Here is a 25,240-nt window from a genome sequence, read left to right on the forward strand (position 1 = left end):
AATTTTCAAAAGTTTCATACACAATTTCGTATAATCCTATAATTCTTTTTCCCCTATTTCCTTATATTGCCACTCCCCACTTCCTCTCCCCATTGGTAACCACTAGTTCCCTGAGTCTGCTTTTGTTTTATTCATTAGTTGTATTTTTAGATTCATAGAGTATTTTGCCTTTTTCTGTCAGACTTACTTCACTTAGCATAATGCTTTTCAAGTCCATGTTGCTCTAATGGCAAAATTTTCATTTTTTATGGCTGAGTATTCTGTGTGTGTGTGTGTGTGTCTGTGTGTGTACACATACGTACGTACACACATCTTTATCCATTCATCTGTTGATGGACACTTAGGTTGCTTCCATGCCTTGGCAACTATAAATAATGCTATGAACAGTGGGGTGTAGAGCTGTTCACTTTTGTTCCTGTCTAGTCAGTGATCTTTTAAGGAAAATGAATCTGATCCTGTCACCCTTAAACAGCTTCCAGTTAGTCTTAAAGATGAAATTTCTTAATACAGCCTACAGAGCCCTCATGAACTGTGCTGGAACTTACCTCTTCAGGTTTCTACTGTACAGATTTTCTCCTGCCACAGAGCTCCCTTTCTGATTCCTAAGGGGTACCACACTCTTCCTGATCAGGGGCCTTCACATATGCTGTTTCCTCAACTTGGAGTAGCAACTGCTCCCCTCCTCCCTTCCCCCCACATCAGTCCACTATGTTTTCAAAGCACCCTGTATTTGTCCCTATGTAGTATTTATCACAGCAAGTTTGCTTCTCAACTAGGAAGTTAAGAAGTGTCTGTTTCATCACTCAGTAGGAAGTCAAATCACTGATAAATGAATTCGTGGCACTCTAAAATGGTCAATGAGAAACTTGGTCTTGGTGAATAAAAGGAATTTAGTACCCAGAACATCCAATTAATTTCTAAACTGAGATTTAGAAATAAACATTTGTTCCTATTCAGCAGTCCTCTTACATTGGCTGAAAACTAACCCCTTTCCCAGTGTTACTCATTTTGGGGAGAGTGAAAGGATTTTCTAAGGGAAAAATGTAAGATTTTACAAGGCTTTTTTCCTAAGAAACTTAGTTTACCATTTAAACTGCTGTCCAATACAGTAACCACTAGCTACCTGTGGCTAAATAAAACTTAAAATTTTAGATTCTCAGCTTCATTAGCCATGTTTCAAGTCCTCAATAGCCACATGACTAATTATAATTAAAATAAGTTTCTCAGCTTCACTAGCTACATTTCAAGTACATTAAGTTTAACAGTCACATGTGGCTAGTGGCTACAAATTGGACAGCAGAGAACACTTCCAACACTGCCAAAATTTTTATTGGGCAGTGCTGATATAGAACTGTTTTGCAGAATCCAGTTTTTTTTCTTGGGTGTCCCACCAATGAGATAGAAATCAAGATGTGTTAAATTGCTATGTTAATGTAGCAGGACCAGGGATTTGGTGAGGCTAAGAAAACCTGTACGTATTTCTTTCTTCTGCCTGGTGCCTTACAGATCACATGGAAACCTCAGTATCTCTGCCTTATTTTTTTTTTTGTAAAATGGACAATCCTGCCTCTTTGGGGAACACTGAAGCTAATGGGCCTTCAATACATCATCAATAGTTGGAGTGTGTGCATAGATAGGTTAACCTCTATATATTCCTACCCCCAAAAAATCAGGTGAAAAGCTTTGCTTCACCTATGTCAAGATTTTTTGTAAGTACAGAATATGTGGGAAAATATTACATAATTGTTAGATAAAAATTCACAGAATTTACATGATACCATTTTCATGTAGGATACAATAAAGCTTAAGTGGGATTGAGCCCATCATTAAATTTGTTTTATGAGGATCTTAGCAATGATAAGAAAATGTGTCTTGGGGAAGGGTATAGCTCAGGTGGTAAGAGCACACACTTATTAGCATGCACAAGGTCCTGGGTTCAATCCCCAGTACTTCCATTAAAAAAATATTTAAATCAATAAACCTAATTACCTACCCCCACCAAAAAAAGGAATACTATGTCCACAAATCTTAAAAAAAATTCTAGAGAACACATTTAACTACAGAATAGTCACTGCCAATCATGACTATACCCCTTTACTTGCTTTTCTGCTCAAAATATTGACACGTTTCCCTACATTCTAATCTTAACTATCTTACTCATTTTAGCCAAAGTTTAATCCTAGTTTAAATGGTGAATTTAAGTGAACATACACAGTGACACCAAATTGAGCCAATCTGTTCTGACTCAACCTTTTCCTGATGCAGGATTCTGTCTGTGGGGCTTTCTTCTATCACTACTAACCTGGGTTTGCTGGCCTGTAAATGGGAAAAAGCAGCTCTGGTTATTTAGAGGAGCTTAACCACCATGTGTAGCATATTTATCAGTGTTTCAAGATGCTGGCTAACTTACCTCCACTCACTACTGAGGCCATATTACTTACCTCACTAAATCCCTCCTTCTACATCTAAATTTTAGGTATCCATTTAAATTTTGTAGATTGAGCACAACTGAGAGAGAACCAGAAGATACTGGTGGTAAATAATAATCACACAAACACAAAAAAGATACTGAAGTGTTAGAAATGTTTATTTGTCAAAATATTAAAAAAAAAAGTGAGAGGAGTGGAGCAAAACAAAGCTAAATTTCAGCTAATGCTGTACCACGATCACAGGTCAGACATTAAAAAAACAAAACAAAACAAAACAAAACCAAAACCACCACCAAAACCCCAGTGGTCCTAGCAATTTCAGAAGATTAGCTTCAATGTTAGAGTCCAGAGCTAACAGAGAAGAGTAAGAGGTTGCTTGCCACTACATGGTCATTTTAAAGGGAAAGGAGATGTTGCAGGTAGACAGGGAGAAGGGTTCAATCCCTAAGGAAAGCAAGATAAGAGGGGTTCCACTGTTTGGGAAAATGGGGATGCCAGCATAATCCTTACCTAGGGCTGCTCAGAGGCTGAGAATATAAGGAATAGAGTGAAAGGCTACAGAGACTTATCAGGAAGAAAGAAGTCAACTCAGAATTAAATTAAGAAAGAAAACATAGTTGGTCACAAACTCCTTTGTTTACTGAAACATGAAGCAATGGAAACATCCCGGCAAAGGGGACCGCGCGGAGCAAGTTCTCATTTATGACCGCAGCCCGAGGGTTCAGTCCGCAATTATCCTACCTGAAAGAGAGCACAACACAAGAGGCTTACACAATGCCTGGAGAGCAGCTTGGCTCCGAGTACAAGGGCCCTGGTCCCGTCCTGTATTCCAGGGGGAAAAAAAGAACAGAACAAAACCAAGTCAGACTGGATCAAAAGTTATATCCCATATAATCACCTAGAAGTCTACTATGGCTATACATGGGAATCTATTTAAAGCTACATACAGAACAAGCAGCAATCTATCTGGAAGACTTGTGCTGGTGATAAATGTTTCTCATTTTCTTACCCATCTTTTAGGCAAGACTATCTCCGTGATACAAGGCTACTGTCGGTGCAACAGAGGGCATACAGATATTATCAAGAACCATAATTTAGTTTTGGGGTCCAGAAAAATCAAAAGATGCCAAGGTCTCAAATATGGCCAATTGCACTATTCTAAATTAGTTTCATTTCAGTCTTTCATAGTAAACAAGTTTTCAGAAGTCACAATCACAAAGGGTATCAAGGAGTGGTTCATTCATCCTCCAACATACCTGCATATTATACTGTCACAGATTTAGAGCCATAATTCTAGTAGTTCCCATAAATAACCAAATCTCCCTTACCAAATCAAAAGAAGAAATCTTAAAATCTCTAATTCTTCCATTGATGATGGGAACTCCAGACACCAATGGCTGGGGGTGGGGGGTGGGGGAGTTAACTCACACCAAGTTCCTCTACTTATTATAGACAAAGGGCCAAATCTTGGTCTTGATCTGTGCCAATCGACTTCAAAAGTTGTGACGTTCTTGAATCAGTTCTGTTAGGGTGAGACCCGAATTTGGATCCCCAACAGTTCTGGAGTATTTCGTCCTGGCAGCCTCATTAACTGGCTCCTGGGACTGCAATCAACTCAGGGTTATTCAGTCCATTTGAGGTTCACACCTGGAAGGTAAGTTTCTTTAAAAGTCATCACTAAAAAGAGGTTAGTAGAACAACCACTGCTTGTAGTCAAAATTAACTTGAAAACACCTTAGCAATACCCTTTAAAGGTCACAATGTACTAACTTAATGTTTAACTTTGGAACATATTTGAAGGATGTATAAGTTATCTGATAGAAAATACTTCCTTATTTTAGAGGTATATCCTACTTCATGGCAGATTCAGCAGCATTAAAAGTAAAAATTAATGGCAAACTACACCAGTTCTAAGATTATCTACTTTGTGCACAAGAACACACACAGCTACACAGTGGTCTCGGAGATCCCAGTGTTGTCATGGTCGCTCAGGATATAATTTCTCACAGGTTCATACCATTATTTGCTTCTCACTACATAAAAGGGCAAATTTCTGTCGCTGTTTTCTTTCACACATATACCAAAGGGGTATGTTAGGAACTTTGGAAACTCAGTGGTAACTTTGCTACCAGGCTTCCAGTTCAAGTGATGCTCAATTTCAAGGTACAGGGAAATGAGGACAGAAAGTTGTCACGATGCAATTTCTACTCAGAGAGATTTATTATCTCTACATACTTGTAATTATTCTTGCCATTCCAACATCTTTGCTATACATTTTCCAAAGTAGGAGAAATTAAGTGTCTAGGGTTACCACCAATGAGATTTTATACACATCAGAAAATTATGTTTTATCTAGCTCCTTAAATGTTCCTCTCAAAAAGATTGCTGAAGAAGTGGGAAGTGTCGGGCTCTAAGAGACAGCATTATAAGCCATGCAGAAATACAGCTTAAGTGCCCATGTAGAACAGGATACTCTGGATAACCAAAAGGGACTCCATGGGACAGTGGCATCAAAACATTCTGCTTTCAAGCAAGTATCTCAGAACTAAACACCTAAAATTTAGAGGATTTTATTTGGCTTATAGATATATTAAAAGAGTTTCCTCTGATAAAAGCTCATGACCTAAGTGGTAGCTTTATTAGCAAATTGGAAGTCTACAGTTATAGTTAAACTTCTCACTGTGACATTCGTTACTAATTCCTGAACCTGTACTCTTCAGTTTACACCACAGTGACTTCTGTAATGAAAAGAGAAAGTGGTTTTGGAGTCATCCACCCCGGAGTTTGAATTCTGGCTCTACCTCTCAATTACCAGATGACTTCAGGCAAAGTACTTAACCACTCCAAGCCTTATTTCCCTTCTCTGTAAAAGACAAAATATCTTAAAGGCTCGCTGTATAGACTAAATGGATATAATGTACAATGAGGGCACTCAACTAATGTTGGTTCTCTTACCTATGTTTCTGTAAACCAGATCTGCTTACACATGATTAAAGAACAGTATTCTGAGTTTGTTGTTGTTCTCTCAGAAGAACAAGCTGGTTGGAGTCATATACTAAAACCTCGACAGGCCGAATGAACCTCTGGCCTAAGTTAGAAAAATATTTAAGGCTAACATGCAATTTATACCTTTCAGATCCTGTCCTGACAGCAAACAGGTGGCTTTAGCCTCCTCTATGCAGCATGGGTCTCCTTTCAGGGGAACTAAATGGACTCTCTTTACCACACCCACCCCACTCTCACCTCCAGTTTTTAAAAGGCTGAGTACCGCGCTCGGTCCACATACTGCTCCCGCTCATACCGGGCCATGTCATACAGAGAATTCCGTGCAGCTGCTGAAGCCTGAGACAGCTCACTCTCTGGCCCATAACCGTATCCCTCTCCAACTGTGGGGAGCACAGCTGCAGCACGACGCAGGGGGCTCCTGTCCCTTCCATAATAGGAGGAAGTGGTGGCAGCGGCAGCAGCCATAGCAGCTGAGGTGGCAGCAGCGCCTGAATTCGGCAACAGGTGTCTGTCGTAGGGATCAACAGAAGTGGAGTTGAGGTGACTGGTCACAGCTGTGCCCTGGACTTGCGGCAGATGGGACATGGTCTGCTCTGCATAGTTGTACGCAGAAGCTGCTGCTGCTGCTGCCACTGCCTCGTAAGAACGGACTCGGTAACGCTTATAGTAGTCGAGTGCTCCATATGCGTCGTTGTAATACATGGATTCCCCGTAGCCCATGGTGTAAGGTGTGCGCACTGCTCCATACTGTTCATTATATTGCTCGGTAAAGTCTGCCACACGACCCGTACGATCTACTGGGCACTCTTTGGACCAGTGCCCCTCTTTCCCACACCGATAGCAGCCGCTCTGGTCTCCCATCCCGGGCGCAGTCCTAAGCCGGCTGGTGGACAACTGCACGTGCATTCGTTTGCCTTGAGGAAACAGATGTAAGAAGATTTATTATAACTCACTGACATTCTTTATCCTCCCCAAAATGAAAGCGAACTAGTTGGCAAAAGACACACATACGTACACACACTCCTGCGACCCTATTTCAGCAATCCCCTCCAAAAGAAGTTAAAGTTTTAATACAGGTGAGAGCTAGAAAATTTGAGCCCTCAGAAACCAGTCAATACTTTCTACTTGCACCAGTAGACCGATGGATTCCCTCCTCCTCCTGTCTCTACAACTTTATTCTCCCCAACACAGAAACTGAGAAAATTTCCACTTTTCACTATAAAGAATATCATTATTTGTAACGATTTCAAAACCTTACAATTTCCCCAAATCAAACATCCAACAAAACCTGTTACGCCAGAGGAAAGCATCTTACCAACCTTTCATTGATTTATTCAGGGCCCCATGAGGCCTGAGCATTTACTGTAGCTTAAAAACCACAGCAATATTCTGTCCATCTTGCGTCCTCCAGCCATTTTTGCAGGTATCACCAGAAGGCTGTGATGGGTATACAAATCATACTTGGCTCACCATCTGCTTCATCTCCAGTACCTCTAGGAGTTAGTTATATGACCCTCCAGATTTCAACCCCACCCATGCCCACTTTTTTCAGCAAGGGTGAATCCATGCCTACTGTGGAAAAGAAAACTACTTGACCAAGGTCTCTGAACAGCAAGAATTAGGTCTCAAAACAGTACTGGTTTCTCAGGGATGGTGTTTCCATGCAACGGAATGATCAGTATTTCATCCTGCCATGTAGTTTATAATTCTTTATAGGGGATTATCACTTGTTAGAAAAATACAGCTTTTACCTAAAGGCCTCTGGGCACCCATACAAACAAGCCACATCCATACTTCTAGGAAATGACCAGCACTAGGAACAGCTAAGAGAAGAAACAATCTATGCCCTGGGCTTGTGTACCATCAAGCCCAGGGACCCTTACTAATGAAAGCATCCAAGGTCTTTAAAAAGCAGTTTGAGAAAAGGCATATTCTTGGCAGTATTTAGCACCAAACTGCCTAAGACTTTGGAGATCAAGTCAATGCTCTTCAAATTGTAGCCAAAAGGCAGCCAGTACAGATGTAGAGAACAAGAGCTTCGCATCACTCTTAAGGGCTGCTCCGAACAAATCCCCCCTCCGCGATCAGCAAGTTGATCTCTCTGTAACAGACCTTGTTCTGGATGCAGCTATGCGATAGGAGGCCTCGTGCTCCACCATCCTGTTGGAAACAGCCCGATTCAGGACGGCAGCCAGAACAGCGCCATGCACTGACCCTGAGAGGGGAGCGGGTTAGTGCAGTAACATCACTTTAGTCACACTCAGTTCTGCCCAATGTCTAACATTCCTACCACCCCAGTTTCTAGTAGCTGCTGCCTTAAAACTTTCTCTTTCGCAGAAACAAAGGTGCTCAGGTTTTGACTTCCAGCTGCAGAGAGGCAGCATCCACCAAAACCACCGATACAGTCAACAGATAACAAATGGCAATAAAGCAGCATTTAGCCATTCCATTGTTTTCAGAGATTTAGATACACACATTCTTAGAAGTTATTACAGACTAAATGCTAACTGTGCTTAGAACAGAAACAGATTTTTGCCCCAATTTATATACCAAATGTGGAGTTCCCTGTAATTCAGACTGGAGGACTATAAGTTACTTGTCTCTCAGACATGCATGGTGATACTAATCTGTGTGGTGGACACAAAGTGTGCTTTTATTCTGAAGTCACTATAACCATGCCACTCTAAAAAGCAGCCAATCAAGAGACCCAGAAGTACATTTTTTAAGGAAAATATTCCAATTTTACTTGCTCTTTTATAGATTATGGGTCCATTTTTTTGATTAACAAAACTCAGTGATTTTTTTTTCCCTCGATGTTTCTATTACTACATCCAATCTTCACCCCTGGTTTATTTAGAGTAGAACTCTTAAGTTTATACACTTCTCTGGTAGCTGTGAAAAGGATTTAGGTAGAAAAAATTTTCACCTCGAACTGAAAATCTGCAACAGAAATAACAGGTCTGTTTGTTTTTTTGCCCCACATAATCTTTCCGAAGGTCGTGACAAGACTTTTAATTTAAATACCTAAAGTTCTTATAATAACTGAAAACTACTGTGCTTCTCTATTAACTTACGGAACCAGGGCAAAGAAAAGAGAGATTAAATCCTACCACTCTACTACATCTGTAGATGCCAAAAGCTTAAAGATGTTCTGACATCTCCAAAAGTTACTAAAATGTGTTACCATTTCCCAGAAAACCAGCCCAATAAAAGTGTTTTCTTTTGAAAACTGGAACAGAAAAGAGTATTAAAATGCTAAAAGGTGGGCAACTAGGGATCCTCATTGCTGAGCTCCTATTGAGTGCCACGATCTAGAGATGATTAGGGATGTAGCTGACGCACATCTGTACTCCAATTTAATGCTTGTTTACATATTGGGGAAAAACAAAACCTCTGAACTCTTACGTATCATTCCCAATTCACCTGCCTGAATGGTTACTTGGGAACAGCTTCTTTAGGGTCTTCCAATGCAAACTGCTAACTCAGTAGCGGTTCAGTTCAATGCTGCTTGTGGAGAGGAAACAGATCTTAAAAGACCCAGGTGAACTCAGATTCTGCTGCTTCCTCTTAGAAGTCATACAGTGCAGAAGCCTAAATGGCAGCCATTAACATATGAAGGTTCAAAAGATGCCCAAAGTGGCACTCTTAAGAGGCTCCCTTCATTAGGAGATGACTGAAAAGGCTTTATGGAAAAATGTGACAAACTGGTGCCTAGAGTGTATTTTGTGTAAAACTGCAACTTATTACTCAATGTTAATCTTGTCACCTGGAAAAAAAACAGAGCTGGTTATAAAAATGCCTGTATATGTAACTCATTGTTGAGTGCTTTCTCCAGACCCAGGCTAAGAAAATGAAGATCAAATAAAGGATTCTTTTTTTCTTCAATAACATTTTAAAAGAATCTCAGGGATCATTGTGTTACTCAGATACCCATTTCCTAAAGTAAGCAGGGAGGGTATAGCTCAAGTGGTAAAGCGCATGCCTAGCATGCATGAAGCCCTGGGTTCAACCCCCAGTACCTCCATTAAAAAAAATAATAAAATAAATAAACCTAATTACCTCAAATACCCCCCAAACAAATAATTAAGCCCACTGTATTAAAACACACATTCTTTCCAAGCCAATTCCCCTCAATTAACTGACTTCCATATACATACTTTTGCCCCATTCTTTTAATTGTATATTAAAAAGGTAAGAACATGCAGTATTACACTAGAATATCTCTGCAGTATGTGTCTGACTTTAACTGCATTCTTTCTACATTTTCCTTGTTACCTGTCAAGAGAGAAACCCTATATCCAACACTGTCCATTCATGAGCCCCTCCCCCACCAAATGAAAGTAACTAAGAATATTTTTAAAGTTGTCTGAAGTGCAACAGCTTTCCAAAATAATAAAAGAAAAACAAATATAAATAAGGAATACTATCACATTTTAAAATAAGTTTCTAACCATAATAGGAACATGCTCATTATTGCAAACACCACTCACCTTTCATCACACAGTGCTTTTACTGTCAAAACACTTCCACATCTATTACCTTATTCTAGCCTCACTATCATCCTGTGAGGGAGGTACGGCAGGAATCATTAACTCTATTTCATAAGTGGGGAAAATGAAGCACAGAGAGGTTAAAACACTTGTCTGAAGTCATACGACAAGTTACGGGTAGCAAGTATCTACAACTTCTGCCCTGTGCTTTAAAAGAGCAGCTAAAGGCCAGAGATACTTGACACACCATTTGCAATCTCCACTATTTGCAAAAACTTTTCTGGCCAACTTTTCTTCTCCATTTCTTTTCTCACTGTTTTCTAGATTTAGTAGAGGACCCTTAAGTACTTCTTGACAACCCTTTTAATGGCCCTCAGTGAAAAATGGTCTTAATTTATGAACCTGAAAAGTAGCTGTAAACAAACGCGATCCAAAATGATACTGCCAACAAAAAACTTGTAGAACAGCACTGTACAACAGAACTTTCTGTGATGATGGAAACATTCTACATCTGTGCTAATACAGTAGCCACTAGCCTTGTATGACTTGATTGCTTACAATGTGTGCAGCAGAACTATGAAACTAAATTTTAAAATTTATTTAATTTCAATTTAATAGTCACACATGGCTGCCATATTAGCACAGTTCTAGACATCCTTCAGACAACCTCTTGTGATATTAATGACAACATATTTACCTTTATTAATGACATAAATAATACGATATGAAAGTCCGTACCAGAATCTCCTCAGAAGCAGGACCATCATTTCTATTCAACCTAATATTTTTAGAAATTTCCTTTTTTTCTTTTAGGGTTAAATAATAGTAGGTAGAGTAGAATAGTCTATGGCATGGTTTTTGGCTCTGCTTGTATAGTTCAGACTGAACAAATCTGAGTGCTCAAGATACTCCCCCAAATCCAAATTCCCTAACCAGATTTATAAAATAGAGATTACTCTAGGCGTCTTTGTTCTTTCCCACCACAACCCATCACCCAAGGCAGTAAAGAATATAAATCCTAATCATTTAAACTCTCAAATACAACACTTCCTCACCATAACAAAAGAAGCCAAAGACCTTTATCCTCCCTTCTCCCATAAGGTGCTCATTTGCCCAGCAGATTAAACGTCCAATAACACTCAAATGAATGAAGCCTGCAGGATAAAGTAACCCACTAAAGTTGTTGAGGAACATCTTAGCAAATCTGAAAAGGAGTGTTTGCCTCCCCAAGAGTAGGCTGTGCTTAAGAGTGGGACACATACAATCTTTCCATTATTTCCAGCTAAAATAGAAAACAGAATGGAAGGGTCCTGTGTTCTTCCCTCTGTCTAGAGCTACACCCCATTCAGTTCTGCCACCCAGGCCCCAGAGCAGTTCACCTTGAAACTCTGTGTTGTCAAGGCCCCTGATGGCCTCCACTGCGTCCTCTGCCCGCTCCATGTGTACGAAGGCGTAATCTTTCACGATGTCACACTCGATGACTGGACCGTACTCCTCAAACTTGGCCCGAAGCTCTTGGTTGGTACAAGTAGGACTGATGTTGCCTACGTGCAACTTGGTTGAAGCTTTGCTCTTATTCTTGCTGGCTTCCACGTTGATGTTCACCCCGTGCAGCTTGTAGTGGTGCAGGTTGCGTATGGCATCCTCGGCCGCCGTCTTGTCCTCTATGTGCACAAAGCCGTAGTTCTTAATGATGTCACATTCCAGCACCTTCCCATACTGCTCGAAGAGTGAGCGGATCTCCTGCTCTGTGGCCTCCCGGGGCAGGTTTCCGATGAACAGCTTCACCATCCTGACAAGAGCCTAGGAGAGAAGAAATGAGATTTCCAAAAGTTAGGGGTGGAGAGGAGGATTTCAGTGCACTGCATTTCGGATCAAGCCTCCAAAGTTCTTGGCACCTTTAAGATCCTCACACACGCGTTCATTATTTTTTCAGTAGCAGGAAAAAGGTTTGCTCTTTAGTAGTGGAGCTGTGTGTGACACGCAAACAGGTCGGGTGTCAGCATGCACTGCCTAGTCCATTATCTCCGTGAAATAAGGTGCATTTTAAGTAACAAGGTTAGCTTAAAATACTCTTTTTAGGGGGCCAGTAGAAGAAGAGCCCAAGCCAGGGGGCAAGAGGCATATATATCTGACTGTCCCTGGTAACAAGGTTTTGGAGGGAAATCTCTGAACCTCTTCTCCGTGCGCCATCACTTCTCAAGATGCTCTAAGAATAAAAAGGCCTCCTTGGCCCCAAACCGAGGCCCCTTCCCCCAGCAGCCCAACTTCAGTTCGTTCGCCCCAACAAAGACTCGACCCGACCCCTGCCCCGCCCCCTCCAGAGACCCGGCCCCGCCTCCTCCCGTTGTATTCCCCGGACCTCCCGCAGCAAGAGGAGAAACCCAAACCTCGGGCCATCCCCGTCCGCCGGGGGCCCGGCCCGACCCGCTCCCAGGTTCCCCACACACCCACAAGACCCCCTCGCACCTCCGGTGGCGGCGGCGGCAGCGGCGGCTCCCGCGTCAGAGAGAACCCTACAAAATGGCGACGGCCGCTCGAGCCTCGGCGCGACCGGGCCCTTTCTCGCGCGCCAGCTCACGCACGCGCGGGTGCGCGCTGCCCTCCTCCCCTCCCCCTCGCGGGAGCCAGGCGACCAATCCCGCGGCCGCATACAAATGGATGCCCAGGGCTTGGCTCCCAGATCGGGGCGGGGCCAGCTGGTGACGGCGCTGCGGAGCGGAGGTCAGCCCGCCCCCTGCCTGGGCTAGCCAATCACCACCTTGGAAGGTGGGGGCCGGCGTTCATACGTCAGAAGGGCTCTGGACGCAACCACTACCTTGATGAAATCAGAATCCCGGGAGAGTCACCAACCATCACAATGGATCGTGCTATTGGGCCGGCTAGGGGAGGGCGGCAGCTGATGACAAAGGGTTATCTCACTGGCTCCCCTAAAAGGGGGTTTTCTTAGCGGCCTGGTCAGCCGCTGGCTGCTTGGGACAACATTTTGGGAATACAGGCGCGCAACATTTTAAGCAAACCTAGTCTTTTTTTGGTAAGAGCTTTTAAACATAATTTTTAAAAATTTAATTGCAAACATGTTATTCATTGGTGAGGCAACTTGAGAGCCAAAGATGGCAGAGCTGGGATAGCTCTAAGAGACATTTTCTGCAGGCTACATTTAATCAGCTGTGTTTTGTCCTGTGTATACGAAGGTTAGTTATCTCTCTTTAGCCAGAGAATTAAGCACTAATTGTATGTCCTTCACAGTGCCTGGTCCGTGATGAGCACACCAAAGGAATATTTGGTGCAGAGCCCAGAGAGGTTTTTTGTGGGGGGCGGGGGGCGGGTAGGGTAGAGTCTCCACGTCCACATCAAGCTGCTCGAGGACTGGGCAACTGAGTCCCCGGTCACTTTCTAGCTTTCAAAATTCAGCTGTGGTCCAAGGGCACCTCCTGGTGGCAAAAAGGAAACTATAAAGGTGGATTACTCACGGCCACCTTTGAACAAAGAAAAGACATTTATGGAGATTAATGGACTGAGCTCATCTCCAAGTGGAGCATGCCAGGGTGATTGTTAGTCAACATTCCTCATTGCTATTCTTTCTCCTATCAGGCACAAATACCCCAGGCTGCCCTCTTCCTCCCCAACTACTTTGATTTGTTTCTTTCACTGAATTCTTTGTTTCTCAGCAATTTCAGAAGAGGCACCGTCCTTCCAATTTTGATAACACACATGTCTCCCCCTAATTCTGTGTACCTCTCCTGTTCCCTTCTCCTCTTGGTCGTTTCCAGTTTCTCTCTACACTCAGAGTTTTAAAGCATATATAGGGACCTCCTTGCTCATTACTGAAATAGCTTTCATCTTCACTATTACTGTTTTCTAATTTGGGTTTTTCCCCTGTGTACCGGGACTTCGCAAATAGAGAGTGTGAACCTGCTGTCCCTTACCTTGGTATACACTGTATTTTGTGTTCTTTCCTCCTCTCCAATTCCCCAGGTTTTCTGAAGTCACCAAAACGGATGTCCTTTGAACAGTTTTCACCGTTCTAAAATTTTCATTCATTCACCATCCTTTTCTCATGGGTTTTTATACTGTTCCTTCTCATAGCTCTGACTGCACAATTCCATCTCCTTCTCCTCACCTATTTCCCCATTCTTATTTATTCCCTTTTACCTCCCTTCCCTTTCCCTCAGAGGCAACCATTAAATGAATTTCGTATTATTTTCTTTGTATTATTTCTTGCAAGACATGTCTTTTTAGTGCATATTTTGCTTTTGCTGTTTTAAAAAATGATTTATTGTGGACATTTCAAAAAGGCACAAGTAGTGAATATTATCAATTCCTATGGAGTCCTTACTCAGATTTGACAATTATCAACATTTTGCTGATCTTATTTAACGTAGCCCCTCTACTTTTGTGTGTGCATGTCAGGATGGGGGTGGCCTGGAGTTTTTTATATATATCATTTTGCTTGTAATGATTTCACTATCTGCCTCTAATTAAAATATCAGCTCTATGCTATACTAATATATAATATTTATATTCAGATTTCCCCTAGATTGTTGCAAGTATATCTTTTTACATTGGGTTTCTTCTAATATGAATGTAAACAATGTCCACCCATTGTACATTTGGGTAAATTAATTTATGCAAGTGTTTATGTAAACTGTGTTGTATAGCTCATTGTTTCTTACTTTTTTCACATAAACGCTATGTTTCTGTGTGATAACTAACTACTAATACTCCATTGTGCAACCACCATATTTACCAGTCTCCCAGTATAGGACACGCAGATTGCCTCAAACTCCTTTCTGTTATCAACAAGCTTGCAGTTGACATCCTTAAGTTAATTATGTGTGCTCTAATGGATTGGTGTGAGAATTTGAGGGGAAATACACTGGGGCAGAATTGCTGGGTTGCTGGGTCATAGGGTTTATGTGGAACTAACTTGTCCAGGTAGTGCCAGGTTGCCTCTGAAACCAGTCTGCCCTCCCACCTCCAGCACCTGAGGGGCCCTGCATCTCAATGTCTCTGCCAGTATTTGACAGTATCTGGCTGTCTAATTTTTGCCAGTGTTAATAGATATAGAGTGGTATATCATTGTTGCTTTAATTTGCATTTCTCTGATTACTAATGATTTTAAGCATCTCTTCTTATTCCTCTTAAGTTTTGGAGGTTTACTCTTCAGTAATTTTCCTATTCGTATCTTTTGCCCATGTTTCTTATCAGGTTACAGTCTATTTTTTGTTGTTGATTTGCAGGATTTTCTTGTATGTTCTCGATATTACCCCCTTATTGGTTTCAAATACCTTCTCTCATTCCACCACATTCTTAACTTTGTCCGTGGAGTCCTTCATTGAATAGAAATCCTTCATTTTTTATGTAATCAAATTAATCAATTTTTGTCTTAAAATTTTTGCTTTTGAAATTTTGTATAAGACTTGCTTTTTTGTCCCCGAGTCACAGATATATTCTCCTACATTTTCTTCTATTAACGTTAATGTTTTTACCTTTCACATTTAGGTCTGTAGTCCATTTAGAGCAGTGCTATCCAAATAGAAATAAAATATGTGAGCAACATATACAAAATTTTCTAGTAAACACATTTCAGGAATAAATGGAAACAGTTGAAGAAACTTTAATATTTTTGAAATCCAATATAGCTGAAATATTGCAACATATAATCAACATAAAAATTATTGCGGTATTAACAATTTTTTTTCCTCTTCAGTCTATAAAATCCAGAAAGCATTTTACACTTACAGCACATCTCAATTTGGACTAGCCACATTTCAGGTGCTCAGTATCCACACGTGGCTCGTGGCTACCATATTGGACAGCACAGATCTAGAGTTCATCCTTGGAGGTGGGGTTAGGTAAGAATGTAAATGTTTTTCTCTAAATAATTGACCCACTTTTATCTGTCCCTTTCCCCCCACTGATTTGTGGTACCTGCATTATTGTATGTTTGTTCTCTAACCTGCCATATATCCCTCACTGCTCCATTCCATTCTGTCATCCTTCCTGGAACTTTCTTTCTCTTCCACTCATAGCTGAAGCTGTCTCCCAAGACTTGCTTCCTGACCTTATGCTTATCCTTTTCTATGTTGTGTCCTTAAGGATTCATGCACTCGGGTAGCTTCAGCTACCATGTGTATGTAAGTGCTCAAAACATGTTTTTATTACGTCTCCATTCACGGTGATTGACCATATTCTGCAGGGCTGCTTTACTTCACTGCCCTGTTTACCAGCCAAAATGGTAATTTCTCCATTGATTTCTCACCCCTGTATGCATTTCCTTCTACCATCTCCAAATGTTACTTTCTCCCCCAACCCCTAGGCTTGCCACTGTGGAGTACAAATACCCAGATGCCCTGAGCACTCCACAGCATCTGACTTTCTCTTCCATCATACAGTGGAGATTTTACAGTTGTATCTGAAGAACAAAAGAAAGTGTCTGTATAGGGCTGATGTATTATTTCATTTAGTCCACGACAGACTGTTACAGTTACATTTTCCAGATGTTTACTTTGGAATACTAAAAATGCTTTTCTTAAGGGAAAGGGATAATTATTCTGTGGGCTATCTGGTCCACCACATCTCATGTTTGGAAATATTCTGGGGCTGTACTGTGCTAGTCCTGGGTCTGCACACAGCTGACCCCTTCTTTTTTGTGACTGATGATAGTCAGGGTCTGCTCAGCCAGGGCTCTTGGCTGATTATGCTAAAGATGGGGCTGCTTCCTTGGAAAGATCTCTGAGCCCCCAAAAGAAATGGTTGTTTGTGTATATATGGGAAACAATGAAAGAATAAGGCTTTTCCTGTAGGAGGCCAAGGCAAATACTACTGCCCTGAAACCTCCAGTTGCCAAGCTAGAGATGCGGGAAAGCCACCTGCTCCTTTTTTTATTATGTCTCTGAATCTAGAATAGATCTTCTTGTGTGTTTGTTTACATACTCAGGATGTACCTCGTGCTTCCCAGGGCAATGTCATTCTATCAGTCAGTGGATTGGGAACCTACTATTTATCTGATCCCGTCTGATCTCCCTTGATTGGGGTCCTCTCTATTGAGACATAAGGTGGGGTCAGTCATCACTACCTATGTGCTCCACTCTCTGCTGAGCAGTGGCCGAGACTGGATTGTGGCAAGGCTCTGCAGTCTTCCATTTTTGAAAACAGTTGAGAGAATCATGAGTGAAGAAAGCTGTGCACCAGGGAAGTAGTCATTCACTGCCTTTTAACATTAATACTGCTTGTTAACATCATCCTGAACTTCTTTGGTCTGAAAAGAGGCTTGACATTAGTCAACCCAGCAAAGTAGAGGTCATTATCCTGGGGAAATGAGACCACGGTCGGGAGGCTCTCAAAATAATGTGGTTCTCGGTGGGCTTGGACGCTGTGGGCAGAGTGGAAACCTGACACACAGGAGACCAGAGTCACAGGGAAGAACATGGGCGTAGGCAGGGAGGCTTGTGGTCAGGAAAGCAAAGACACCCAGAGGCAGTAAAAGAAGCTGAGCTGTTTAATCACCTCCTTGGCCAGACTTAAGGCTGTGGTTGCCCCTGAACAACTCACACCCGGAAGCTGTTGAGAGTCGATGGAGATGGAGTGGCCACTTGAGTCAGAGGATAAGGAAGGATGGGAAGGGGGAGCTTCGGCCTCCTGGCTTGTCATCTGGCAATCTTGCCCCCGGGTCCTGCTTCAGCTCTGAGAGGGTCCTGGCTGGTCCCCAGGGGCAAGGAATGGATGGCGTGCCCTAGCTGTAGTGGGAGAATGACCCTGAGGCAGGGGCCACCATTCCCCACGTGGCCTATGTTGAGGGTGCAGCGCTGTCTGCGCTGTGGTGGGGGATAGAGGCATAAGGCCGGGGGGGGGGAAAGGGAAGAGGGTGGGAGTGGAATTTGGGGGTCGCCTGGGTCCCACCACCAGTCTAGAATTAAATAGCAGAAGAGAAGGGCTGCCCTTGGGAACACTGACTTATCCCCAGAGACAGTTCCTGGTGATGGGTTGACCTTGGCAACAGACCCTAGCAGCAGGCAGTTGTCCTGACAAGAGGGTGGTCCCTGTCGACGGTCTCTGGCAGTTTCCTGGACAGAGGGAGGGAGCTGGCCTGGGTCTCGCCCCCAACTACTTGTTCTTCTTGAAGAAGCTGAAGCGCTTTTCTCGCTCTCGTTCTCTGCCATCCTTGCCGCGAAGTATGACAGGTCCCTCAGCCCCAGCCGGTGACACTGGGGGCATGGTCATGGCCCGGGTCATGCCCCGGGTGGCACTGGGCACCGCGGGCTCTTCAGGCTCTCCAGAGGCAGAGGACGCAGTGGCGATGGCTGCATTCACCACCCTCAGCCACGAGCTCATCTCTGCCTGCACGGGTGTGGGAAGACACCTGTCAGCTTGGAGGAAGCTGTGCCAGGGCAGCTGGCTTGCTGATGTAGGGGAGGCAGAGATGATTAGTTCATCTCATTGGAGGAAAAATCCCCTTTAAGGTAGGGAACATATTTTGGTGTGGCCTTCACAAACATCCACTTGGCACACTGTGGGTTGTCTGATATCAAAGAATGAGACACTCAAGACAAGGAAAGAGAGAGAGGCCAGGGGAGAAAGGGTGTGCAACTGGAACGTTCTAAGACTACACAGAGAGAGGGGACAGCTCACCTCATCCTTGGCCTGGAATAAATATTCTTTTCCATCCTGTAAGCTGTTAAGAGAGAGAGAAAACTCAGGGCAGAGCTGAGACTCTGGCCAGATCAGGCTGGGGAGAGCTCAGTTATCACCAGGCTGGAGAACATGCCCCGGCCTGGGAGCCAGATCAGACACGGGCTGCACATTCTTCAGATTCCCAGGACTCTGCACAAGCAAACCCTTCCCGATTGGCTGCCGGGGACCAGGCTGAGCTCATTTCCATCCCAGGCCCTGCCTCCTGCTCTGGCTGCTTGCTGGTAGGCAGAGTCAGGCCCCAGAGGTCCCTGGAGACAGGGGAGTGCCAGCCCCCCTGCCTAAAGATTTCCCACGGAGGATAATTTTTCAGCTTGACAGGCTTGCATTGCGGTGCTCCTGCTCCCCTCAGGGTAGACTACCTCCAGGTCCCCCACCACTCCCTCACCTGCATCTCTGTCCCCAGCTGCCTGGCCCTGTCACTCCAGTCCACTCAGACCAAGCTTGTGGCTCCCCTGTGCCTCGTAGCACCGTGACTTCCCCTCCCATCCTGAGGGCACCTTCCATCCATACCCCAGCTTGAAGACATGCTTGCGCTTTCGATAATCAAAGGCAACGCTGCCCTGGGCCCTGGCCAGGCTGACAGGCACTTCTCCATGGTACGGCACCCCCGTGCTGGCTGCCTTCGCATCCTTGTAAAAGCCAAGGCTCCCACGCCGCAGGACACAGTACACATTCTGCCACGACCTGGGAGGGACATGATGCAGGCGACATAGGTGACTCTGAGGGACCAGTAACCCTGGGAACAGCTTAGTTGTCCTGGGACGCCCAGTGCCACTCCTGTCTCTAGGCTGGTCATCTTTGTAGCCTCCCAGCCCTCACCGCAGGCCCCACCCTGCTCCTACCCGTCCCCCCTCTATCCAGGAAGAGGTTTGGGCGAGCCTCTTCATAAGGCAGACTGGAGCGGCCACAGGCACTGTGTGGCCAGACCCAGTACCTGTTGGCGGCCTTCTTGCCAAAGGCCTCCATCTCCTGTTTGCGGCACAGCATCCCTTCCATCTGTTCCTGCGCAGAGAGCTCTGGGCCTCGGGTGGGCAAGGTGGCAACCCGGGCTGACTCAGATGACCTGCTCTGGGGCATTATAGGAGGGGCAGGGCCCCGCGTCCGGGTTTGCTTCTCTCCCCGTGGCCCGTTGGCCTCGTCCCCAGCACCAGATCCCTGTGAAGACAATGGTGTCTGTGTCAAAAGATAAGATGGGAGATACCTAACCTGAATGGGGTGGAGCTTAAAGCCCAAGAGCCTGTCTTCTCACCCCGTATTTCCTTTGAGTCTCTGCCCTCTCCTAACCCCAGTATCCCCAGCCTCCAGCTCACATCCCCTTCCATCCCTTATCTCCCAGTTATCAACACCCACACCTCCTGGAGAAACTCACAGGCCCTTCTGGGAAGCTGCCCTGCTCAAGTCTCTGTTGTTCCATCAGGGCCTACAAGGACAAGAGGCTGTAAGAAGATGTGCAGGGGGTGGGGCTAAGGTTCTGCTGGGGTACTGGGGGTGGCGGCAGTCACCTGCGGGGATTCGGCATCTGTGCAGACTCCGTTAACACTGGCTGGCTGAGAGGATGCTGGTAGCCGGGGGTGGGCTCTGGAATGGCAGAGGGCGATAGAGAATGATAAGTCTTTGGGTTGTTCAGGCTCAGCCTCATCCGTCTTCCCCAAGTGTCTCAGCTCTCACCCGTCCCAAGTAGCATCAGGAGCCGTCTGGCTGTCGGCCAGGTCCCCTGCAGGCAGCCTGGCTGTGGGCTCTGGAGCAGGGGGCTGTTTCCTCCGTTCCTCTTCCTCCTTCTTTCTTTTCCGCTCTTGCTCCTGCTCCTCCAGCTGTCAAAATATTCTGAGGTCAGAGCACAGAAGTTCTCATTTAAGAGGACCAGGGCGCTGGGGACAGCTGAACTGTCTCCTGCCTGATGAAACAGGAAGGATGGAGAATATAATTCCAGAAGAAGGTGAGGGTTAGAAGCAGTGGGAGAGATGGTGTCTCTTAGTGCCACCCAGGGCAACCTAAAGCTGAGGTGACAGCGGGGCACCTTTGGCTCACATCTGGGAGATTCTGGGGCAATGGGAAAGAAAGAAATGTCTTCTTCAGGCAGGAGAGCGCACAGGGCCTGGGGCAGTGGGATGGGGCCAGGCTTCCTGGGGCCCTGTGGCCCTCACCGCGGTAAGCTTCTCCAGGGCACTGAAGCGCTCCTCCCAGGCCACGGCTGACTTCTGGAAGGCCTCGTGCCGCTTGATGAGGCTCTCAACTTCATCCACCGTGCAGCCCAGCTCAGCGCTTCGTACCAGTGGCTCTTGGCTGCACAGCCAGGCCTCCGCCATACCTGCGTCTCTCCCGAACACCAGCACCTCCAAAACTGAGGGGAGACGGCAAATCAGAATGGGCAACAGCAGGGTACTATAGCCACAGCAGCTTCAAGAACAGGGACACAGAGAACGCCACTGCCCCACATCAGGGTCTTAGGCCAGAGCCAGGCAGTGCCAAGAGAAGGTGCCTTGAATTCCAGGCCCAGGATTCCTACAGGGTACAAGACCCCAGGCCCTCCTCCCAGTGCCTGGAGCCCTCAGTAGCTTCCGGCCCCATGGCGCTCACCAAGCTGGAGCCAGTCCATCTTTTCCTGCCACTTGTCAGCTGTCTCCTGGCGCCGGGCCTGAAGCTGAGACAGCTTCTCCGAGATCTGGGGGCAGAGACATGAGTTAGCACCCAGTGGGGCTTTTCCGGGGACCCTGGGGTCTCATATGGGGGAACTAATGATTTCTTATTTCAAAAGGTGGACTGTTCTGGGGGAAACATAAAATGGGGAAATCTTTAAATAACACTGAGAGGAAAGAAAGTGAAAGGTTTCTGCAAAGAAAGAATGAGAGAAAGAGAAAGACCTTTGGCGAGATGAGCATTAAGGCCTCCCCCTGTGAGGATGACCCGCTACGCCCAGGCTTTGCCCACCTCCTCGGCCGCGTAGTGGCTCCTGGCGAGCAGCCCCTGCCCCATGTCGATGCAAGAGGAGAAGCGGTCAGCCCTGGCCTCTATCTCTGCCTTGATGCCCTGGTGGTTCTTGATGACCAGGTCTGCAGAGGACACATCCCTGGGGGTACAGAGACCGCATCATCCGCTGCCCACTACCCTCTCAGCCAGCACTCCACAACCCCTGGAGGCCGCCAGGCACTCTGGGCCTCACCGGGGCCGCTCCTGGGCGTCCATCTGCAGGTTCACCCCGTCCATCCACAGCATCAGCTCCCGGACAGCCTTGAAGAAGCGGAACTTGTCCGTGGTGTCCAGCAGCAGCTGGCGGCGGGCAGCAGAGCTTCCCTGCAGCTGCGCCCAGGCCTCGGCCACAGCCTGCATGTGCCGGCCGATCTCCTCGGCCTTGTCTCCGGCGTAAGCCTTCTGGAGTCGGTGGCCGTCATCCTGCACCTGCTGGACCTACAGGGCCCCAGGTCAAAGTCAGGCAGAGCTGGGAGCCTCTGAGGAGCTGCAGCCTCTCTCGGTCTTGGCCTCTGCTCTCCACCTCCTGCCCATTTTACCAGCCAGAGAAGCAGGAGGAGCAGCAGAGGGTGGGGGACTGGGAAAGATGAGGGCCAGTGCCCAGAGTAAGCCCTGTCACTCTGCCTGGTTGGGTCTCACAGGGGTAGGGGGTTGGTCTTAGCCTGAGTAGTGGTGGGGGGAGGGTCAGCCCTTTAAAAGGGCCGCTAGCCAGTTGAGCTTTCAGAGGCTGGTCCAGCACGCGGGGGACCTCAAAGATTGCTAGAATGTGATTTTCAGCTGAAGAAAGGACATGGGTGGGGGCTGACTGGGTTTAAACAGTTGGAGGAAGGGTCTATGCTTATTTTAGGTGGTCTAGCGACCAAGTGGAACCAACAGATGGATTTTAGTACGACATTAAGAATCCTCTAGCCATCGGGACCATCTAAAAATGTCACAGGTCCTCAAAGAGCTTTGTCACTATAGATGTGGATGCAGTGGCTAGATGTCCCCTGGCCAGAGGTGGTTTCCTGGAATCATTGTAACCTCATCCCTAAGTGGCCCTGCTGAGGATGCCATCCCTCCAGCATTCCCACATGCCCCACGGGGTCTCCTCTGAACCCCCTGAGGCACCCCCGTCCCATGCTTGGGTCAGACCTGGGCACTGAGGGCCTGGATGTCGTGCTCAAAGGCACAGTGTCGGCGCTGCAGGGCCTCGGCGGCATTGAGGTCCCGGCCTGTCCCGTCAGGAAGCTGCTGCTGCTTATGCTGCACCCGTGCCAGCGTTTGGCGTGCGCCGTGCAGGAAGCGCTGCAGCTCGTGTGCAGCTGCCAGCACCTGACCCCGCGTGTCCAGCAGCTCGAGCAGGTCAGCCCAGGCCTCGTTGAGACTGTCCTTCCACTCAGCCACGGTGGCCCGGGCGGCGTGGCCCCCAGCGATGAGCCCGTTGGCCAGTGCGTTGGCGCTATCCACGCGCTCCTGACCGATAGTGCTTGTGTCCCGGGAGAACTCTCGGAATTTGTCCCGGAGCATCTGGTGAATGAAGCATTTGCACAGATAGCGCTGTGACATTGGTGGATGTGGTCCCTGCCTCATGGGGCAAGTCCTCCCACCCCAGACTGAGAACCCATCTCTCTCCCCCAGGGCCATGTGAGCCAAAACAGGTTTCTTCATCAGGGCTGAGATAATGAGCAGAAGAAGCTGATTCTCAATGACCTCGGATTTGACTGACGCTCCCAGCTGCCAGCCCCCAGTAAAGGTACTGGGGTGCTTGGAACCTTTGGTTTTCTTACCAGGATATCCTAACTATGGTCCATATTTCTGGACCAGTGAGGGTCCAAACCCCCAAACTGTGGACAGAATCTCACGGTCCTCCCACCCCGCCCTGGTGAGTTCTATTGGTCATTTCCTTTCTGCCCACGACTATGCGCAGCCCCAGGTCCTCTTTTCTGCACAATTCTTCAAATTAAATACCTCAAAACCCAGAGGACAGCATCTGTGCAACCTGGTCCGGGGCCCTGCCCCTTGACACTGCCCAGGAGGAGGCGCCAGTCTCCTGGTGGGTCCCCTACTCTCCTCAGACTGATCTGCAGCTGGCGTCCCACACGCACTCACAGTCACGTGCTCGTAGTCCTGGCCCAGCTCATGCGAGGCTGCCACCACCTCGCGCTCCTGGATCCACTGCTCCAGGTCGTCCAGCTCGCGGCGGAGCTGGCACAGCCGGAGGTGCTCCTGCAGGCGCTCCCGCCGCTCTCCAGCCAGCTCCTTCAGGCTGGCGTACAGCTTGTCCACCTGGGCTTGACGGATGGTTATCCGCGTGCTGCGGGGGTGGGGGAGGCACCTTAGAACGCAGGATACGTTGCTCTGACCCCTGGCCTATTCCACAGAGTCATGTCCTTCTCAGTCCTTCAGCTACTCGTCAAGTCCCTGCTTCTCCAGCTTTCTAGATGGTTCTGTACACACGCAGTACAAAAGGCTCTGCAATTTTTGAGCCTTCCTGGAACTGGCTCCCCTCCCCCAGGGACTGGCCCCCGGCTGTGCTCACCTCTCTGGGTGCTCATAGTCAATCATGTCTTGGCTGCTGGCTGCCAGCTGGTGGATGGTCTGGGCATAGTCAGCCAGGGCTTGTTCCAGTACCTGATGCTTCTTCACCTCTGCCTGAGCACTCAGCTCATCCTGGGGGAGGGACAGTGGCATCAGGGAGCAGGGGTCGGGGGAGGAAAGAAGCAGCCAGAGCTCTGCCCCGGCTCTCACCTTGGCTTTCTCCTGGCCCATCATGTGCAATTCCTGCTCGCCCATCCAGGCCTCTGCCTCCGCGGCGTCGCGGTAGAATTGCTGGGCCCGCAGGGCCTCCTCCAGCCGCTTCCCGCGAAGCTCCAGCTCGTGGCCCAGGCGCCTCCACATCTCCTGTAGCTCAGCCAGCTCCGGGCCTGCTGCCGCTGCCCCCAGAGCACGCTGCCGCTCCTTCAGGTCTGCGATCCGCGGCTCATGGCCCTGTATCTCCTTCTGCAGGGTCTGTCCAGGGCAGCAGAAGAAATGCTGAGAGCTTGCTAAGGGACCTCCGCACACTCCATCCCCCTGCGATACACACACCCACTTGACAGCAAGCCCTACCCCCTACTCCTGCTCCTCGTGCTTTCTGAGTCTCTTCACTTCCCTTCCTTTCTGGCCCAAGGATGTGATGAGGTCGCCCTTTCCACCCACGTGATCTCCTATCAAAGAAACCCACCCTCCGGAGGTGAGAGAAAGTGAACCACTGAAGTCTAGGGTTACGCACAGCATCACGGGGGAGCCAGAGAAACCTGAGGTCCTAAGAGAACAAACTTTCAAGTCTGGGGAGGCTCTTAGGACCTTTTCTTTTGCCTTTAGCCTCTGCCTCACCTGGTTTTTCTTCATGAGGAGCTGGACACTGGGCAGGTCCTTGCCGTGTTCCATGGAGCTAGCCATGGGGAGCCGCTCCGTCACCCACAACTAGATGAGAAAGAGGGGGTCAGATGAGGGCCAGAGGGCAAAGTAAGAGCTGGGGTCGTATAGTGGGGATACCTGGGGGAAGGTTTTCTAGGGCTCCTGGTGGATGTGTGTTGGGAATGGTCATCTCCAGTTCTGGGGTAGAGGGACCTAGGGCATCCGTGGGTGTCCCTAGAGGGTTGATGTTCAATGCCGAAGGGAAGAGAA

The 25,240-nt window shown here is 47.0% G+C and overlaps 2 protein-coding genes across 10 annotated transcripts in view; both read right to left on the reverse strand.

The window, feature by feature from the left end:
- Nucleotides 1-3,046: 3,046 nt before the first annotated feature.
- On the reverse strand, nt 3,047-12,549 carry RBM4B (RNA binding motif protein 4B). Of its 6 annotated transcripts, none has more exons than XR_012076824.1 (5): nt 12,101-12,188; nt 11,305-11,728; nt 5,673-6,349; nt 3,858-4,076; nt 3,047-3,170 (listed from the first exon to the last, which is right to left on the reverse strand). XR_012076824.1 is itself a non-coding variant. In XM_006210677.3 (4 exons), exons 2-3 carry the CDS (start codon nt 11,714-11,716, stop codon nt 5,682-5,684), a joined length of 1,080 nt encoding a protein of 359 aa, XP_006210739.1. In that variant the 5' UTR covers nt 11,717-11,728; nt 12,395-12,549; the 3' UTR covers nt 3,047-3,170; nt 5,673-5,681. The 6 variants fall into 6 exon arrangements, 4 of the variants coding, with proteins under 4 accessions (XP_006210739.1, XP_072826467.1, XP_031546793.1 ...); XR_012076823.1 differs by having other exon boundaries at nt 3,047-3,251; XM_006210677.3 differs by lacking the exons at nt 3,858-4,076; nt 12,101-12,188 and adding an exon at nt 12,395-12,549.
- Nucleotides 12,550-17,406: 4,857 nt separating this feature from the next.
- Nucleotides 17,407-25,240, reverse strand: part of SPTBN2 (spectrin beta, non-erythrocytic 2) — a 36,751-nt gene continuing 28,917 nt past the window's right edge. For 3 of the 4 annotated variants that reach the window (XM_072970374.1, XM_072970373.1, XM_015244750.3), the window contains 16 exons: nt 24,947-25,036; nt 24,320-24,580; nt 24,111-24,241; nt 23,681-23,885; nt 22,724-23,098; nt 21,783-22,027; nt 21,551-21,689; nt 21,200-21,284; nt 20,767-20,963; nt 20,291-20,433; nt 20,125-20,200; nt 19,992-20,042; nt 19,557-19,777; nt 19,133-19,306; nt 18,560-18,602; nt 17,407-18,268 (listed from right to left, as the gene is read on the reverse strand). In XM_072970374.1, coding sequence (XP_072826475.1) covers nt 18,035-18,268; nt 18,560-18,602; nt 19,133-19,306; nt 19,557-19,777; nt 19,992-20,042; nt 20,125-20,200; nt 20,291-20,433; nt 20,767-20,963; nt 21,200-21,284; nt 21,551-21,689; nt 21,783-22,027; nt 22,724-23,098; nt 23,681-23,885; nt 24,111-24,241; nt 24,320-24,580; nt 24,947-25,036 — 2,670 coding nt within the window. In that variant the 3' untranslated portion in view covers nt 17,407-18,034. The remainder of the gene's footprint in view (nt 18,269-18,559; nt 18,603-19,132; nt 19,307-19,556; nt 19,778-19,991; nt 20,043-20,124; nt 20,201-20,290; nt 20,434-20,766; nt 20,964-21,199; nt 21,285-21,550; nt 21,690-21,782; nt 22,028-22,723; nt 23,099-23,680; nt 23,886-24,110; nt 24,242-24,319; nt 24,581-24,946; nt 25,037-25,240) is intronic. The other variant, XR_012076826.1, reaches the window with a different exon arrangement.

The sequence above is a fragment of the Vicugna pacos genome, chromosome 10, assembly GCF_048564905.1.
Source record: "Vicugna pacos chromosome 10, VicPac4, whole genome shotgun sequence".
Taxonomy (NCBI): domain Eukaryota; kingdom Metazoa; phylum Chordata; class Mammalia; order Artiodactyla; family Camelidae; genus Vicugna; species Vicugna pacos.